General features: G+C 41.6%; 1 protein-coding gene across 3 annotated transcripts in view; it reads left to right on the forward strand.

The window, feature by feature from the left end:
* EFEMP1 (EGF containing fibulin extracellular matrix protein 1) overlaps positions 1–7924 on the forward strand; it is a 127797-nt gene extending 119873 nt beyond the window's left edge. For all 3 annotated transcript variants that reach the window (XM_030196207.1, XM_030196209.1, XM_030196208.1), the window contains 4 exons: positions 1005–1124; positions 4041–4164; positions 4535–4730; positions 7687–7924. In XM_030196207.1, the coding sequence (XP_030052067.1) occupies positions 1005–1124; positions 4041–4164; positions 4535–4730; positions 7687–7848 (602 nt within the window). In that variant the 3' untranslated portion in view covers positions 7849–7924. The remainder of the gene's footprint in view (positions 1–1004; positions 1125–4040; positions 4165–4534; positions 4731–7686) is intronic.
* The last annotated feature ends 11884 nt before the right edge of the window (positions 7925–19808 follow it).

Here is a 19808-nt window from a genome sequence, read left to right on the forward strand (position 1 = left end):
AGCATATTCTATAAGTGGTGCCTAGATTTAGGTGCGGAATATATAGGATACACTAAGTTGATATCCCAGTGCCTAAAACTACTCACCTCTATTTACACTAACAAAAACATGGCGTAAATCCCTGCGCATAGATTTACATGCACCTAGGTATATTCTATAACTACACGCGTGAATTTTGGAACACCCATGAAACGCACACAGCCACACCCCTTTTGAACTGCACACATTAGAATTTAGGTGCAGCTCATTACAGAATATGCTTAGCAAGTTGTGCACGTAAATTCTAATTATTGCCAATTTGTGCTCATTTTTGCTTGTTAAGTGCTGTTATCAACGTTGATTATCTTTCTAAGCCAATTAAGTTACACACGTTGTTATAGAATACGCCTGGATTTCAGCACAGATCTCTAGGTATACTATATGGAATCCAGCAGAATATTCACAGGTCAATTACTTTTTAAGAAAGTATAAGGAAAAATATCAACACAGTAAATCTTTCAAAGCCTCACCTCATGCGTGGATTGTTGAGTAGTAGAAATGTGCATTCAATTAGCACACATTCAGTTTGTTAATACATCTTAAAAAGTTTAGTGCACCCAAAATTGATTTAACATGTGTTAACCTATGAACTGATATGCATAAAGTCGATTTGTGGGTGTTAAAAACTTCTAATGCATACTAAAAAGTTTCTTAAAATGAACATGTAAAACAAACTTCAACAAATGTGTGTATGTGGGGGGGGGGGGGGGGAACGGGGATTTTTTTTCCAAAAATGAACCAAATGTTTTTGCCTATGCACATCCCTCATGATTATGTATCTCTGACTCTTGAATTTTAAGGGCTTAGGTTTGCAGGGGAATAAGAAAGAGGAAATGGTATTTTGTGGAAATGTACATTTTTTCACAGTAGCAAGAAAGCTAGTGAAGTTATGCTAAAAAAAGCACAATATGAGGAGAATCATACATCGATAGGTAATTCGGTATGTTTTGTTACTCAATTTGCAGATATTGATGAATGTAGAACTTCTAGTTATATGTGCCAGTACCAATGTCAGAATGAACCAGGAAGATTCTCATGCATATGTCCTGATGGATACCAGTTGGTAGGCACCAGATCGTGTCAAGGTAAGAGTGTTGGTGATGAGACTAATTTTCAAAGCCATCCCTGCAGGTAAAGCAGTATTTTATCTACAGACATAAGTTTTGAGAAAACTAGTCACCATCTATACAGATGATTGTTCCCATGAGAATTACTTGCTTCTGTGCACAACAATCTGGATTTCTATCTATAAAATCAACAATGAAAGACACACAAAGGTCTATTTACTAAGCTTTGGTATATCTGCATGGTGCATTATTACCTTTATAGGCTTTGTTTGAAAACACATTTATTTTATCAATACTTATTGAAAAAATAGGTAGGTATATTCTAGAACTTTCTCAATAGTAATTATTATTTTTATTTTGCTGTGAATTATGTTTTCCTGGGATTCTGGCCCAATAATCATGCTTTGTTATTTGTCTTGAGTCATATTTGGTTAAGCGGACTACAAATACTTAGATTAGATTAGATTATTTACCAGTAACCCAAATTAGGGGCATAGTTATCAACATGGATTACCATTAAGGGGGGAAGTTATCAACATGGGCTACTGTTAAGTGGAGTTATATTACCACAAGATGGGTTATATTAGCACAGGATCTCTTTGCATAAAATGGGACCCTGTGCAAAAATAATCCAATTTATTAGTAACGGGGGGGGGGGGGGGGGGGGAGAGTTATCAACATGGGCTAATGTTAAGTTGGGTTATTTTACATGTTTGGTTATTTTAGCACAAGGTCCCATTTTATGCAATGAGATCCTGTATTAAAATAACCCAACTTAACAGTAGCCCATGTTGATATCTTCCCTGTTTAAGATGGGTTATTTTACCATTAACTTGTACAATGAGACCTGGGGGCATGTTCCCGCCTCCTATATCAGCATTTGGTGCTAGCAATCTATGGTGGCTTGATACTGTTTGGCATGCTTCTATTGTATGATACTCAGAAAGTCATCAAACATGCAGAGACCCATTCAGTGGTGTGCTGGAGCAGGCTCTGAAGGGCTCCCAAAAGCCATTTGTTAAATTTTTAAGAATTCTGAGAGCCGGTTGTTAAATTGCCCCCACCCCCGCCCCATGGCTACTTTACAAACTGGCTCCCAAAATGTGAGCTTGGGGTCTCCCCTGAATTCTCTTTTACTTTGCTGGTGGGGATGCTGAGCCATGGGGAGCAGGTTACATAATCAGCATGCAGCTGTTAACGCATCCTTTTATAGAATTGTTCTGCTAAGTTTCAATGATGGATGTAAAGGCAGATGGGAACTGCTTATTGTAATATTTATTATTCACAGTGGCGTACCAAGGGGGGGGCGGTGGGGCGGTCCGCCCCTGGTGCACGCTGCTGGGGGGTGCCGCGGCGCGCGTCTGCTCTGAGTTCGCTGACTTTGCGCGTTCGCTGCAGCTCCCTCTGCTCTGCCCTGGAACAGGTTACTTCCTGTTCCAGGTCAGAGGGAGCTCAGCTGCAGCGAACGCGCGAAGTCAGGGAACTCTGAGCAGGCGCGCACTGCGGCACCCCCCCAGCGGCGTGCACCCGGGGGGGGTCCGCGCTGCATCGGGGGGGCGCAGCCCCGGGTGTCCGCCCCCCTAGGAACACCACTGATTATTCATCTATTCTTTCTGTAAGATGTAATAACTACAGCAGGTGTGTGCATTGCCATAAATGTTCAGTCCATGCTCCTTTTTAAATGAATTGTTCCCAGTTTTCAGACATTATTTCCTGTTCGTTTCCCCTATTTGTTTTTGTGCATGTATTATATACAAACATTAATTCATAGATGTAAACAAGTATAAGTAATTTGTGCGTACAAGTATTAGGCAATCAAATGAACTGAATACTTGCTCAATAAATGCACATCTCTAGCAATGCACCTTGGGTAAAATGGTTAAAAATGTCAATATTAATTTAAATTAAATCTGTGTGTGAAACAGTCTTTTATAAATAGAAATGGGATCTTTGATTATTGCCCACCTTGTCCATAGGTAAAAGTATGCAATGTTTCTCAACAGCACAAGAGGAGATCCCATGGGCAGTGCTAGGGTGAGACGCTGAACTAGATGCATCGTTTTGTGATGAAAGACTGCATGAAGAGAAAGCAGGCACAAATCTCTGTGCATAATTTTTGCTTGGCAATAATCAACATAAAACTGCTTTGTTATGGATGAAAACCTTACATGTCAAAGTAGTGCACAGTTTGCTCTGAGGATCCATTTTATTATACACCCTTAAGGGGAGCGCTTTTATAAACTTCTTTTTCTGTAGGTAAAACCTGTGTTGTCTAACAAGGACTTTTATCAAATTACCCTAGGGGTTACATCAGTGCTGCCCAGACTTTTATCTAATATAATAAAAATTCACATGACCCCAGATGATTGAAAACAAAATAACAGATCCACCCCTCCTCTCTCTTCCTGCTACTTATCCAAAGCATAAAGGCAACGGGCAGCAGCAGTAGCAGTTAGCACAGGCCCTGTGTGTCAATGTACTTTCACTGACCCCAGTACTATGCAGGAAGCGCACAATGGTGGAGAGGGCGGAGCCTGTGAACATTCACTGACTCATAGTCTTCATGCTGATTGTCACTACTGGTTATAGATCACAGTGGAGGTCCAGAGGAAGGGAGAACCACAACCCTGTTTCTATGACCCCCCATCTATCAATCATGTGACCCTATTTGGGGTCTCGACCTATAATTTGGGATCTGCTGGGTTACATGTTATAAAGTAGGCATTTGTTATAAAATAACCTTCCATGTTTCCTTCCCTGTCGTTTTCCTTTTCTTCCACAATTTTGGAAAGTATAATCAAAGAATATTTTTGTTAAATCAGTCCTTGGGAATTTACTGCCAAAAATCACCACATACTGATAAGAAAATTGTACTTGGTATACAGCTATCACTTTATTGTAAGGCTAATAAGATTCTTTCCATGTTGTTCACAGATATAAATGAATGTGAAACACAGCATGACTGTAGAGAAGATGAAATGTGCTGGAATTATCTCGGTGGATTCCGTTGTTACCCCAGAAATCCTTGTCAAGAGCCTTATGTCCGCATGTCTGAAAAGTAAGACAGAACATGTTAAGACTAAAATGCAACCAAAATGTTTTGTCTTCCAAGGAAGGGACCTTTGTAGTCCTCAGAACTTGCATTTTTAAACATTTGTTATCCTTTATAAATGGCATTATTGGGCACCAATGTTTCAAACCATGCATTAGAGCAGTGGTTCCCAAACCTGGTCCTGGAGGCACCCCAGCCAGTCAGGATTTTAGGATATCTACAATGAATATTCATGAGAGAGATTTACATACATTTACTTTGCTGGTTTTCATTTAATTCATGTTATTTTTTGTGGAACAACATGGTACTCTCATTCTCTACATTCTGAAATGTTTTTTATGAGATTGCCCACTGCATTAAACATTTTTTTTTCCAGTCGCTGTGTTTGCCAAGTCACCAATACAGTTTGTCGAGAGCTGCCATACTCAATTACATACAAATATATGAGCATCCGTTCTGAAAGATCAGTACCATCTGATATCTTTCAGATTCAGGCTACTACTATCTATTCGAACACTATTAACACTTTCCGGATTAAGTCTGGAAATGAAAATGGAGAGTTTTACCTGAGGGTGAGTACTTGGGAATATTTTCTTAAAACAGTTCTTTCATGGGAATGTCTGAATGTATAATGTCTAGTGGTCATGGTAGCAAAATCAATTAACATATGTGGAACCATAGGCCACCATCATGATATCAAGATTGTGTCAAAAGATGTGTGAGAAGAAACTTGAAGACCTGAATATGTGTACCCTAGAGGAAAGAAAGGATAGAGGAGATATGTCTAAATACTTGAACAGTATTAATCTACAAACAAATCTTTTCTAGAGACAGAGAAGTAGTAAAACTAGAGGACATAAATTGAGGTGGTAGACTTAGGATTAATGTCAAGAAATACTTCTTCATAGAGAGAATGATGGATGCCTGGAATGCCCTCCCAGTGGAGGTGGTGGAGACAAAAAACAGTGACGGAATTCAAAAATAAGTGGGATAGATACAAAGAATCCCTAAATAGAAAGAGGGTAGTATCATACCAAGACTTAACTCATCAACAGTTATAAGTTCATTAATGATGGGCATGAGTGGTGCTTAGAAGGCAATTCCAGCAGTGGAAAAGTGAGGCCAGTGCCGGTCAGACTTCTATAGTCTGTTTTCCGTATACGGCAAGATGGGCTGGAGTGGGTTTCAACAGCAACTCTAGTACTTGGGATGTAGGGCCAGAGCCAGGCAGCCTTTTACAGTATGAGCCAAGAATGAAAATGGCAAGGACAGATCAGCTTCAACAAGTGAAGAGTCCAGTTTAAATATTTAAATAATCAACACGATGTATTAAAATTCCAAATATTCCTTTATTCTCAAATATTATCTTCTTTTATATATAAAAAGTAGTTGAGCATTTAGCTATGGCTCAACGGTGGCCAAACCCGTTTCACTTTACATGATTCAACAGGAGCCGTGCATCAACTTTCTTATAATATCAAACAAGATAAGAACGCTGCATGAAAGAATTGGGGTTTGATAAGATGAAATGTGATCACAAAAATATGTGATACCATCTTGTTTGATGGTATCACATACCCTCATCTCCCCTTACGTTCCTACCCGTAACCTCCGCTCTCAAGACAAATCCCTCCTTTCAGTACCCTTCTCCACCACTGCCAACTCCAGGCTCTGCCCTTTCTGCCTCGCCTCACCCCATGCGTGGAATAATCTCCCTGAGCCCATACGCCAGGCCCCTTCCCTGCCCATCTTCAAATCCCTGCTAAAAGCCCATCTCTTCAATGTCGCCTTTGGCACCTAACCACTACTCAAGAAATCTAGACTACCCCAACTTGTCATTTCGTCCTTTAGATTGTAAGCTCCTTTGAACAGGGACTGCCCCTTTTTTGTTAAATTGTACAGCGCTGCGTAACCCTAGTAGCGCTATAGAAATGTCAAGTAGTAGTAGTAGTAGTAGTAGTAGTAGTAGCCTTCCTCTTTTTGAGGTTACTAAGGACAGATCAGGCCACCAAAGAGGGAGAGAGTCCAAAGCAGGGGTGTGGCCAGACCTCGAGGTGGGAGGGGGCCAGAGCCCAAGGTGGGAGGGCACATTTTGGTCTGCCGCCCCCCACCCCCTGCTGCCACTGTACATATCTTGGCTGGTGGGGGTCCCCAACCCTGCCAGCTGAAGCACTGCCACCACTCATACCTTGGCTGGTGGGGGTCCCCAACCCCCGCCAGCTGAAGCCTTTTCCCAGCGCTGGTCTCTGGCGCTGCCACATTGCCTGCCCTGCTCTCTCTTCCCCTCATATCCAGCACACTCGTATTTAATGAAATTGAGCATGTGGGCCCCTAAAGTTTCCTTTTCCTTCTGGTTTTGTCATCCTTTTTGCTAGGGAGTTCCCCTATTGATGGACTTGGTATCACAATGTTGTTTAACGTTTTCTACTACTACTACTACTATTTAGCATTTCTACAGCGCTACAAGGCGTAATAGTAGTAGTAGTATTTCTTCCCTTCTGTATTGATTTCTTTTTAAAATTTGTGATGATGTCCTAAGCATGAGTTTGTCTAAACTTATGATAAAAATAAAATTAGAAAACAAATTACTGTCAAGTAACCTCATAGGGGTACCTCTCAGCCCTGCTTCATTATTGATTGAAAAGCTGGATGGGAGGACTAGGGGGATCTTTTGATCCTGCTACTTTTTTGATCAGGAGAAAAAGTGGTGTGGTGGGGGGGGACAACTCGGGGCAGGTGACAGGAGGGAATCAGGGAATCCTTCAGTCCCATGACTTTCTCACCAGGAAGAAGAAAGAATAAAAAGCCTATATTTGAGGGCACAGGAAGTAACTGTCTTGGGGGTCTATTTATTAACCTGAGGTGTACATTAATATATGTTAATGTGCTTTATAGGAGCTTTTTAAATAAGGGTGTCAAGCCCATAAGGAATGGCTACTGCACGACCGCATTGAGGTTTTTCTTCCCTCAGGGGGCGTGGCAAGGGCAGAGAGTGGGCATGGAAGCATTAGTCAGCTAGCACATTACACCTCCTAAATAGAAGGCAGTAAGTGGTGCCATGTTAACTCTCATGTTAACCCATGACCTGCAGTAAATATAGTGTGAACGCCCCCAAATGATGCCACATAAAATTTGCAGCTTCTGTATGGTAAAATCTCCCTTAAGCCACAGCAACTGCTAACTTTAGTGGATTTTAGTAAAAGGGCCCCATCATTTACAGAGGTTTCTATTAATTGGCAGTAGGGTCAATCACTAATAACATTTGAAAATGTGCATCAACACGCATTATCACTTGTTAGTAAATAGACCCTTTAGTTTTGAAATCAAAACATGAATATAACAGTGTTCTTTTAGCAGTTGTCTTGTTTAACTGCAATATTCATTATACATTTATATTAGCATTGTACATATTGTAAAGCTGGTAGTGAGATATCTAACATCAACAAAGTAGTTCTATATTTGATCATGTATTAATATTTTTTTTTGTTTAAAAATTAATATATATATATTTTGTCTTTTGTTTTACAGCATACTAGTGGGGTCAGTGCAATGCTTGTATTGATGAAACCACTTTCTGGACCAAGAGAACATATTGTAGATTTGGAAATGGTGACAATCAACAGTTTAATGAACTATCGTACAAGCTCTGTGCTAAGATTAACAATAGTAGTGGGGCCTTACCCATTTTAACAGTTTCTCGGTTCCCATAAGCACTTAACACAGCCAAAGAATATTATCAAAAATAAAGCACTTAACATTTTATTTATAGATTTTTCTTTTATTTTAGAAATATCCAATAAATCTGTTTGTAATCATTTACACTTGTTAAGCATCAAAATTAATGCATCGGTACCTTGATATTAAGTAAGCATTCTAGCATTCTTTCTGTAAATTGTATCATGTATGGATTTCACATTTATCCATAATTTGAGCTCTAAGAATCTTGACTGATTATTTTGTAAAATGTCATTCATTATCTAACTAGACTAAGCTGTCAAAAGAACCAGTTGTGTATAGTTTTATGATAGTATTAACAAACTTTTACAGCTTGTACACTGATATTCACATCGGGGACAAGGTAACAAATTATGGGCTCTGTTTACTAAGCCGCGCTGTAGGTGCGCTATTATTTTTAGCGTGTGCTAAAAATTAGCGTGCACTAATGCTAGACACCCATAGGAATATATGGGTGTCTCTAGCATTGGTGCGCGCTAAAAACGATAGCACGCCTTAGTAAACTACAGTATAATTTGTAGTTACAATGGCTTAATGCAAGATTTGTTATGTAGTAATTGCATATTTTACATGGCACCTTTTCGGGGTATTTCCACAGTTTTGGGGTTTGTTTTGCTTTATTTTTGCAGGTTATGCATTAATGATCTCATTAGCACACAATACTTGCTGAGAGTTAATGTAGGATCATTTACTGCCTCCTATTTAGGAGGTGGTAAGTGGTCCTGCATGAACAGTATGTTAGCCAGATAGCGTGCAGTAAGTGCAATGTGCAGTAGCCTGTTTCCCCATGTTAACTGTGCTTTAAGTGCTTAACGCACTGTAGTGAAAGGGCCTTTAAGATGTTTGAACTTAGAAGTCATTTTTTATAAATAAGTTATTACTGTATAACTGAATGCCCCACAATGATAACTTTTAAAATCATCTGAAAATTAGGTTTCACAAAGGTTTATGCAGTCAGTTCGATCACATGCAATGGAGACCTTGAACTGTCATGTAATGTATTGATTTACTATTTCTAAGAATGTGAAAAGTACAAGGTCAGTATTCAAAAGATTTATCTGGGGAATTAATACACATTCAAATTTGAATTTCCCAGACTACTGACTAGTTGACTTTGGCCAAACCCAGCCAAAAGTTAACTGGTTAAAATAAGGAAGACTCAGAAGCATAATGGGGGCAAGTTAAAACTTAAACCAGATAGCATTGATACAACAGACCACATTAATAGCATGTCTAAATTACTGGATATGCTGAATTGGCTCAACTAGAAATCTCCTAGAAACTAATGAGTATTGGCCTCTACAATTTTCATTTCATGAGAAATTTTGCAAATATTCTAAATCAATCCATATTTGTGGAAATATTTGTTATATGCATCAGTGTAATGGAATAACTTGTACACATAGGAGAGAAAATGAGAAAAAAAAAATTGCCATTAAAAAAATGTCTCCCTTATTAAAATAAAAGAGCGGGTTGCAAAATTCATTGGGTTTTTTTTAAGCCTGATTCATCAGAAATTCCCATTAAAATTTAGGTGAAGTGGAAGCCTGCTTGGAGCTATTTAAAAAGCAAGTCCGATTTGTGTTGCTATACCCGGCCCGGCTGAGGGTCCATCATGAAGGCAAAACCCATGTCTTCACTTCACCAGCAGAAGCATTGCAGATGGCCAAGAGGATCGATAGCGGAGTGGAGAAGAGGGCAGAGGAGCTGGCGAGTGCAAGTTAGCGGAGATCACATGAACTATGATGTAGAAGACAGATCTGCATAAGATGAGGAGCAGGTGCCCTAGACTAAGACTTGTGTGAATAATATTCTAGGAGAGTCCTGATTACGATGCGGAGGAGTTCTTACTGGAGAGGGGATTACTGATGGGATTATCATTAAGTGGGATTATGTAATATAGTGCTGGGACTTGAGGTTGTTTTGCACTGTAATGTTTAAATTCCAGTATTGGATTTGTGGGAAATGTTTAAGTAGGAATATAAGATGTAGTGGGTAAAATCTTTAAGAGTTGTGGATGCAGGGGGAAGGGGCAGAGCGGACACATGACTAGTTCTCATGTCAGAACAATGCTCAGTTGTTTGTGGGGTGGAGGGGAGGGGGGAGGGGCGGAGGGGGAGAGGGGTAGGGGAGAGGGGGAATATTTTGTTCTCTTGGTTATCTTTATTTTCATGTGTGCTGGATGGCGGAGACAGAGAATAGGGAGGTTAATGGGGGGGCACCTTAGGGCTGGGAGGTGCGCCCTCAACACTGTATCAGTATATATGAGGGCTTACCGAGTTCTAGGTATGATTAATGGTTCCAGTTAACTTGATTTCTTGGAACATAGGGGGGGGGTCTCCGCCCGTAAAACGTAAAAAAATCCTGCAGGCGTTGCAGAGACATGCAGCAGTCATAGCGTTCCTTCAGAAGACACATCTGACGTCACTAGAACACACTAAATTTCAACAGGGCTGGGTGGGAAATGTAGTGGGATCCCCGGCTTGCAATAAGAGAGCAGGGGTGCTAATCATGTTCCGTAAGGGGCTACAGGTACATATAAAATCGGTTAAGAGGAGCACTGAGGGTAGATACGTCTTAGTAGAAGTGGAATTGGGGGGGGGACCCTATATGTTCTCTGTAACATCTATGCGCCCAATGTGTATGAGAAGAAATTTTATAGTGAGATCATTGCATTGTTGAGTCCTTACCAGGGGAATAATGTTGTTCTGGGGGGAGATTTTAATCTGGTGTTTGATCCCTTAGTAGATAAAACAGGACAGGGGGGCCCTGGGAAGTGGCATTATTTGAGGGGACTCCCTTTTTTATGCTCCACTCTGAATTTGATAGATGTGTGGAGAATTTTACATCCAACGTGCAGGGACTACACCCATCTATCGCGGGCCCACTCATCAATGTCACGCGTAGATTACTTGTTCATCTCAAGCCGCCTGTTCTCCAAAACTCTGGAAGCAGAGATAGGAGCGTGTGAGATCTCGGATCACTCTTTTATATGGATAAAGTTAGCAATGGCAGGGGGGAGGAAGGAACAGGGAGATTGGAAATTTCCGTTTGAGCTGTGTAGGGACACAAAGTTCCGGGAATTTCTGCAGGGAAAGTGGCGGGACTTTGAGTTTAATAACAGAGAACATAAGGAGCAGCCCGGGCTATATTGGGAAACAGCTAAAGTAGTCCTGAGAGGAGAGATCATTGCTTATAGGGCTTGGACGAGGAAAATGAGGGACAAGGAGATATTGTGATTGGAGAGAGAGGTGAGGCTCCACAGAATTAAGTATGGGGTATCTCCGACAGGAGAACAGAAATGGTCTTATTTGGCCTCCCAGAGAGAATTAAATGAGCTCCTGCACGAGCGGGCACAAAAATCAATATTGTACTACAAATACCAGTTGTTCTGATATGGGAACAAGGCAGGGGCCCTATTAAGTCGTTTGGCTTGGGGGAAAGGGGGCCCTTCTAGAATCCTGCAAGTGCGGGGCCTCAGTGGAGGAATGCTGAGGAGGTCGCAGGATATTGTAGAGGGTTTTCAGCAGTACTTTATGACATTGTATAAGGAGCCTACAGAGATAATGTCTGATAGTACAATGTTTCTGGATAATATTACTCTCCCGAAGATATCGGTGGGGCAAGAGAAACTTCTTAATGCTCCTATTGCGGAGGGAGAGTTGATGTTGGCAGTGCAGCAGAGTGATATTCATAAGGCGCTGGGCTCGGATGGGTTTAGTATGACATTCTATAAACTATTACAAGAATAAGTGACAACCCCTCTGGTAAGTCTATTTAACTCGGTGGCAAATCAGGGGCCGGGGCCGGAGACCTTTCGCATTGCTAAAATGATTGTTTTGCTGAAGCCGGGCAAGAACTCAGAGGAACTGGGGTCATATAGGCCAATATCTCTATTGAACTGCGATGTCAAGTTATATGCAAAAATTTTGGCCAATCGGCTGGCCCGGGTGCTTCCGGATCTGGTGGCACCTCCGCAGGTGGGGTTCGTGAAGGGTAGGTCAATGGCGAGCAGTGTGAGGGCTCTCATAGCATCTTCGGAGAGGGTGGAAGAGCAGAAATGGCCTTCTCTGCTTGTCAGTTTCGATGCAGAGAAGGTGTTCGACCGAGTGGTTTTCTGTTTGCGGTGTTGCATAAAGTAGGTATCGAGGGCTTTTTTAGTGAGGCTGTAAGGGCCCTATATTCGAACCCCCAGGCGTTTATGTGGATCAATGGCGAAAGATCAGCGGCATTTCCGATCAGAAGGGAGCTGAGATAGGGGTGTCCTCTCTCACCTTTGCTGTTTGTTCTCGCGTTAGATCCGCTGATCAGAGAGATTGAGTCACATCCAGAGGTGGCAGGAGTAACCTGGGGGTCATCTGAATTTAAGGTGTCAGCCTTTGCGGATGAAATCCTGGTGCACCTTACACTACTACTACTTAACATTTCTTAAGCGCTACTAGGGTTACACAGCGCTGTACAATTAAACATAGAAGGACAGTCCAAGCTCAAAGAGCTTACAATCTCAAGGACAAGTGAACAGGCCTACAGATCCTAAGAAATCCCTAGAAGCTTTATTGGAATTGTTCCAGGAATACGGAGATTTTGCAGGGTTCCAAATTAATTTTTCTAAATCTTTGGCTCTGACGGCTCTGGATAGTGTGAAGGCAGAGTGGGGGGAGAGGTTTCCCTTAAAATGGGCTGCGCAATGTTTCACATACCTGGGTGTGCAAGTAGCCATGAAAACTTCGGCCTTTTACTCCTTAAATTTTACCAGGTTAGTAGACCATATGAGAGAGAGGCTGCGTAAATGGGCGGTTTTGCCACTTATGGTGCATGGGCGGGTTCAGTTGTTCAATATGCTAGAATTCCCCAGATGGCTCTATGTGCTCCAGGTTCTCCCGTTGCATCTGCGTACTAAAGACATAACACAATTTTATAAACATCTGCGGCTCTTCATCTGGCTGGGGAAAAAGCCTAAGATGCCGATGAGGTTGATGTTGGTTCCATGGAGGGTGGGGGGTATGGGAGTCCCAGATATTAAACGGTATAATCAGGCATGTCTCCTACGGCATTTAGGTGATTGGTTGCTGGACAGATGGGATTTCACACCTCAGAAGATGGAACAGGACTTTTTCACACCGTTTCATTTATATTTTTTGCTTCATGGGCCGAGCAAATTTAAGTGCAGCTTGTTATTAGGGCCTATGCGGGAGGTTTGGAGGGATCTGAACAGATACTGGGGTTTGGAGGAGGATGTTTCTGACTTACTGCCGTTGCAAGGTAACCCCTCATTTCTGCCTGGCTCTGACAATAAAGTGTTCCGTAGTTGGGCTTCTTTGGGGATCACGAGAGTGGAGCATGTTTTGGGGTCGGGAGGAAGCCTGTTAAATTTGGGGGCTCTGGGAGTGGGCATAGATCTTAGACATGAGTTTGCATATCAGCAACTGAAGCATTATGTCCAGACCTTGAGCTTGGGAAAGCTGGATAGTGGGCACGGGCGGAAAATCAGGGAATTTTTCAAGGCTGTGCCGGGAGAAAGATTCTCGGTATCAGGAATCCACAATGGGGCCCAATAAAGATACGACAGCCATTACAGCCCGTTGGGCGTTAGATTTGCAGAGACCCAATCTGGAGATAGATTATATAAAATTAGTGTCTCGGATCCTTGGGCTTTCGGTCAATGCTCATCTTAGAGAATGTCAATATAGAATTTTGTATAGAGCTTAAATGACCAAATCATAGGTGTTTAAGATGGGAGGGGTGCCAGATCTGCTCTGTTCTAAATGTCAGCGGATGGAAGGTACATTCTTTCATTGTCTCTGGGAGTGCCCCTACATAAAAGCATACTGGGAGGAGATACTTACCTATTTGGAAGGTCTTGTGCAGTCCCGGATTAGTCTTACCCCGATGGGGATCCTCCTAGATAAATATGAACTTTTTGCCCTCCAACAAAGGGGACAAAAACAACTCATGCGTAAGGCCTGCGTATTGGGGAAGAAATTGATTATGAATAGGTGGCTGGATGTGGCTCCGCCGGATTATTGGCATTAGAGGAACAAGCTGCATGATCTTTTGTGGCACGAACGTAGGGCGATGGAACCCTCCCCCAAAGGGAGAGCTCAGTTCCTGGAAATCTGGAGACCTTATATACAATCTCTGTCATCGAAAGCACGAAGCTTGGTACTAAATGGTTTTTGAAAGGTTTTTATTTTCTTTATCATTTTTATTTGGTTTGGAGGGGAGGGATCAGGTAGCTGGGGAGGAGGGAGGTTTGGGGAGGGAAGCGGTGGACGGGGCGGTTTCTGTGGAGAAGGAGAGTTTTGAGGAAGGGTCTTCTTTTGGGGATCACTATAGTTGTATATTCCCAATGAGCATGCCGTTCACCTTCTGGGGACATATGCCATGTATTACGGTACATAAGCAGGGTCTGGCCGATACACGGGAGGCTATAAGAGTAAAGGCTTCCTGTTGGGCAGTACATTTATTTAGACGCCAGATCATAACTTGTGCTAGACAGAGGTGGGCGAGTGGACTACGTCTCCGGTGAATAAGTCTCGAGGCCGTAGACTTAGTCGACTATACGGACAATGCGGCCCCAAGTACATCACCATTGGATGTTTAGAGGGTGGGTAGGAGGGAAGGTATAGGATACGAAGGGGGAAGAAATTGGAAAATGTTGATGATGCGTTCTCTGGTTGTATTGATCTAGTACATTTAAGAGTATATTATGTTACTCCAGTTTATGAGAAAGTATTGATGTATCTTTTGATGTGTCATCAATAAAAATGTTGAAACATAAAATTTAGGTGAAAAAAAAATTTTGCCAGTAGACATTCTTTGCTAATTTGTCTGTTCAATCAAGTCTATTTTTATGGCTTCTTTTAATTTGCATTTTTATTCCAATCTTTCTTCCAGACAGTCCTATCAGAAAGAAGTCATAGACCCCCAGATTCTATACATGGTGCCCAGATTTGCATGTCCAAATTAGTATGCACTCCTGAGATGCACACACAAATTAATTGAATAACAAGCTCTGAGCCATTACTAATTGGGTGCTAACAACCAATTACTGAGGTTAATTGCCACCCATTAGAATTTGCATGTGCATCTTGCTGAATGCTATTCTATAAGCCAGGGTGCCAAAGTCCCATACTCCCTAATTCCATAAAAGTTGCCACAAATTGCATGTGCAAATTTTAGTGTGGGCCCAGTACACATCATTTAATTGAATAATGAGCCAATTAGTGCCAATAATTGGCTTTTTAACAAGAGATTATTGGCACTAATTAGATTTAATTGGCATTTATGCGAGTAAATTTATACACAATCGGTAAAAGGGGCACGGAAATGAGAGGGTCATGGGTGTAATGGGGGCGTTGCTAAAATTAACACGCATTATTATAGAATAATTGGGATACACACCTAATGTAGGCGTGTAAATTTGCACCACATTTCAGTTGGTGTAAATGGCCATGCCTAAAGTTAGGTGCGATTCCCGGGCGTAAGCAGCACTATTCTATAAACCATACCTACTACTACTACTACTTAACATTTCTAAAGCGCTACAAGGGTTACGCAGAGCTGTACAATTTAACATAGAAGGACAGTCCCTGCTCAAAGAGCTTACAATCTAAAGGACACGTGAACATGGCTTATAGAATAGCGTTTTTTCAGCACCAATTTTGTTGTGCCATATATAGAACGTAGCCCATGGTGTAAATCTGAAACGGGGGAATGGGACGGGCATGGGCATGTCAGGGGCATTCCAAAAATTTGTGTATGTACTTATAAAATACAGGGTCAGCGCACCCAACTTGGTTGCTAGTATTTACACCAGGTTTCAGTAGGCATAAGTCTGATGCCCCAAGCTTGGGTGTGGGAACTGGCACCAAGCATGATTCTATAAAGGGTGCATACTTTTTATAGAGTTATGCATAGCGCCAATCTTTTCTGGTGCCCATTTATGAGCATAATTTATAGAATTTCCCCCAGAATGCTTTAAGTTGTGGCTAGTAGAGCTATAGTCAATACCTCACTTGGGGGTCCTTTTACAAAGGTATGCTAGTGTTTTTATCACAAACTAAAAATAAACATGCACTAAACGCTAGAGACACCCAAATATTTCTATGGGCATCTCTAATGTTTAGCGCGCACTAAAAACCCTACTGCGCCTTTGAAAAGACCCCTTTAACCCCACATAGTATTTTGTTGTCATGCACTAGCTTTTTTAAAATAACATTTTCAGCTGTTCTTTTAAGGCATTATTTAGCAATACATGGTTGCACAGTAATAACTTTTGAAGACTTTAAACTGCTGAATACATTAAAAAGATGCTTCAACAAGAAGTGCCACTTTATCTATTTTCTCATATTTTATTCTAAAACTAAAATATACTTAGGACTTAGTTTGAGTTGTAATTTAAAATATGCACATTCATCCATAAATTGAGTAGGCTGTATATAGAAACTAGTTCTTTCATCTTCATCACAGCACTCTACTATAAACTTTGCACATAACTCCTCTACATTCTCCTAACTCAATTCCAGAGCTTAAATTACACTTTCCTTGACAAACTGACAGAGTATGTTTATATTTTTGGTATACTTAGAGCCTTATTCCATAATTGTTTTCCCCATAGATATGGACCAGGAGAAAAGTCTTAGTGAAACAAGCACCTAACTCCTATGACCATTGATCCTTAGAAGCCACACAAGATGAGCCAGTCCAGTTGATTAACAAAAGCACTGTGTGTTGACTAGGGCCCAGTTGCACTAAACCTAATGAGCCAGCAATGTGGTTTTTACACTGGTTCTGGCCAGTTTAGCAAGTGAGGAGTACAACCAGACATGCACAAAAGGGTTCTCCGAGCTCATTTCCTATCACGGTAGCAGCTAACGAAAACGGAATGCAAAGCTATTATAATGAGCTAATTACTATACAAATGTGCATGCAAAGCGATGCACAGACGTTTTCTGACCCAATGTACAGAAACAGTTCCTACCTTTACCGTGGAAAAGTTCACAGAGGGTCAGGAGCTGCCGGTATTTCCTGGTGGCTGGCTGAGGAGAGCTGTCAGAGCTGCGGACTGGCCAGTCCTGCCAGGGAAACGTTCTGTCCTTGATCTCCAACTGCTGCCCCTGCTCCTGCCAGTACTATCCCCCCAAAAGGATGCCAGTAGTGTTCTTGAGGCTGGTGAAGTGTGCTCATAAGATCTTTGATTTGTTACTACACAGCTACAAATAACCCCCCCCCCCCCCCCCCCCGGGACTCCCTGCTTGAGCCATTCTAGCCTGATCAATGAGAAGTGGGGTTCAAACCCTGCTCAGTGTGCAGCACTGGCTAAGAATTCAAATAGAATGTTAGGAATTATTAGGAAAGGAATACAGAACAAAACTGAAAATATTACAATGCCTTGGTATTGTTCCATGGTGCGCCCACAGCTCAAATATTGTGTGCAACTCTGCCCAACAAGATAAATTCATTGCATAAGGTATGATATGATAATACATATCCATACTTTAACCTTGATTTGCCCTTGCGATTACCGGGCACAGAACATAGAAGTCTGCCCAGCACTGGCCTTGTTCTTCAACTACTGAAGTTGTCATCAAAACCCCACTCCAGCCTATCCAAATCGGTCCAGCCACAATCAGGGCATGGACCCTAGAAGTCTGCCCATCATTAGCCTCATTCTCTGGCTACTGAAGCTGAATCTGTCCAGCCACAATCAGGGCACAGACCGTTTAAGTCTGCCCAGTACTAGCTTTGCTTCTCAATTGCTGGTGTTGCCATTTAATCACAGCTAAGCTTGTTTGGTTCCATGCCTTCCATATAGGATTCCTTTGTGTTTATTCCATGCATTTATGCATTCCGTTACTGTTTTCATCTCCACAACCTCCCACAGGAGGGCATTCCAGGTATCTACTATCCTATCTATGAAAAAGTACTTCCTGACATTATTTCTGAGTCGGCCCCACTGCAAATTCAGTGCATGCCCTCTAGTTCTACCACCTTCCCGTCTCTGGAAAAGGTTTGTTTATATATGAACATCCTTTCAAATATTTGAATGTCTGTATCATATCACCCCTGTCTCTCCATTTCACCAGGGTATACATGTTCAGGTGAGCAAGTCTCTCTTCATACATCTTGTGGTGCAAACCCCATACCATTTTTGTCGCTTCAAGTTTTTTAATGTTCTTAGCAATATATGGCCTCCAAAACTGAACACAGTACTCCAAATGGAGCCTCACCAACAACTTGTACAGGGGCATCAATACCTCCTTTCTTCAGATGGTTATACCCCTCTCTATGCACCCTAGAATCCTTCTGGCTGAGACCACCATCTTGTCGCATTGTTTCATCACCTTCAGATCCTCAGACACCATCACCCCAAGGTCCCTCTCTTGAGCTATGTTTATCAATCTTTCTCCTGTCTGGTACATCTCCTTTGGATTTCTGCACTTCAAGTACATCACTCTGCACTTCTTCGCAATAAATTATAACTGCCAGACCTTTGACCATTCTTCTAATTTTTGGAGATCTCTTTTCATGGTTTCTATTCCCTCTGGGGTATTCACTCTATTGGCTATCTTTGTGTCATCTTCAAGAAGGCAAACTTTTCCTTCTAGCCCTTCAGCAATATCTTTCACAAAGATACTAAACAGAATCAGCCCCAGTATCAACCATTGAGGCACTCCACTACTCACCTTCCTTTCCTGCGAGCAAATTCCATTTACCAGCACCCTATGTTGCTGGACAGTCAACCAGTTTCCAATCCAGTTCACCACTTTTGGTCCTAAGTTCAGCCCTCTTAGCTTATTCCCGAGTCTTCTATGAAGAACTATATCAAAGGCTTTGCTCAAATCCAAGTAGATTACATCTAGCGCATGTCCTTTATCCAGTTCTTTGGTAACCCAAAGAAATAAATCAGATTTGTTTGTCAGGATTTTATTTTGGTAAATCCCTGTTGCCTCTGATCCCCCAACCCATTGAATTCTAGAAAATTAACCATCCTTTCCTTCAGCAGCAAATCCATTATTTTTCCTACCACCAACAAAAGGATTACAAGCCTGTAGTTTCCCATTTCTTCCCTGTCCCTACTTTTGTGAAGAGGGACCACATCAGCTCATCTCCAATCCCACGGAACCTCTCATGTCTCTAAAGATCTATCAAATAAATTCTTAAGAGGTCTCGTCAGCATTTCTCTTAGCTCCTTCAGTATTCTGATATTTATCCCATCCAGCCCCATAGCAGCTAAACACGGTCCTTTGCCAGGATTTTCTTCTGTGAACACCGAACGGAAGAATTTGTTTAGCACGTTCACCTTATCCTCATCATTCTCCACATAGCTGTTCTCAGCATCTTTCAGTCTTACAATTTCATTCCTACATTTTCTACTTTCCTCAATATATCTGAAAAAGGCCTTGTCACTTCTTTACGACTTTAGCCAATTTTTACGACTTTAGCCAATTTTTCTTCCACCCTTGCGTTCACTAGATGGTTGAGGGGAGATATGATACAACTGAGTGGAGTAGAAATGATTGACGTAAATAGCTTGTTTACTCTTCCAAAACACTAGGGGGCACATAATGAAGCTACTAAGTAGTAAATTTAGAAAAAATCAAGAGAAAATATTTCTTCATACAGTGTAATTAAACTCTGGAATTCATTGCCAGAGAATGTGTAAAAGCAGTTAGAACATAAGAATAGCCATATTGGGTCAGACCAATAGTCCATCTAGCCCAGTATCCTGTTTCTAACAGTGGTCTATCCAGGACACAAGTACTTGGCAGAAATCCAAATAATAGCAATATTCCATGCTACCAATCTCATGGTATGCATGGCATCCCAATGTCTATCTCAATAGCAGACTATAGACTAACTTCTCCAAACCTTTTTTAAACCCAGATATGCTAACCATTGTTACCACATCC

The sequence above is a fragment of the Microcaecilia unicolor genome, chromosome 3 (genome assembly GCF_901765095.1).
Source record: "Microcaecilia unicolor chromosome 3, aMicUni1.1, whole genome shotgun sequence".
NCBI lineage: Eukaryota > Metazoa > Chordata > Amphibia > Gymnophiona > Siphonopidae > Microcaecilia > Microcaecilia unicolor.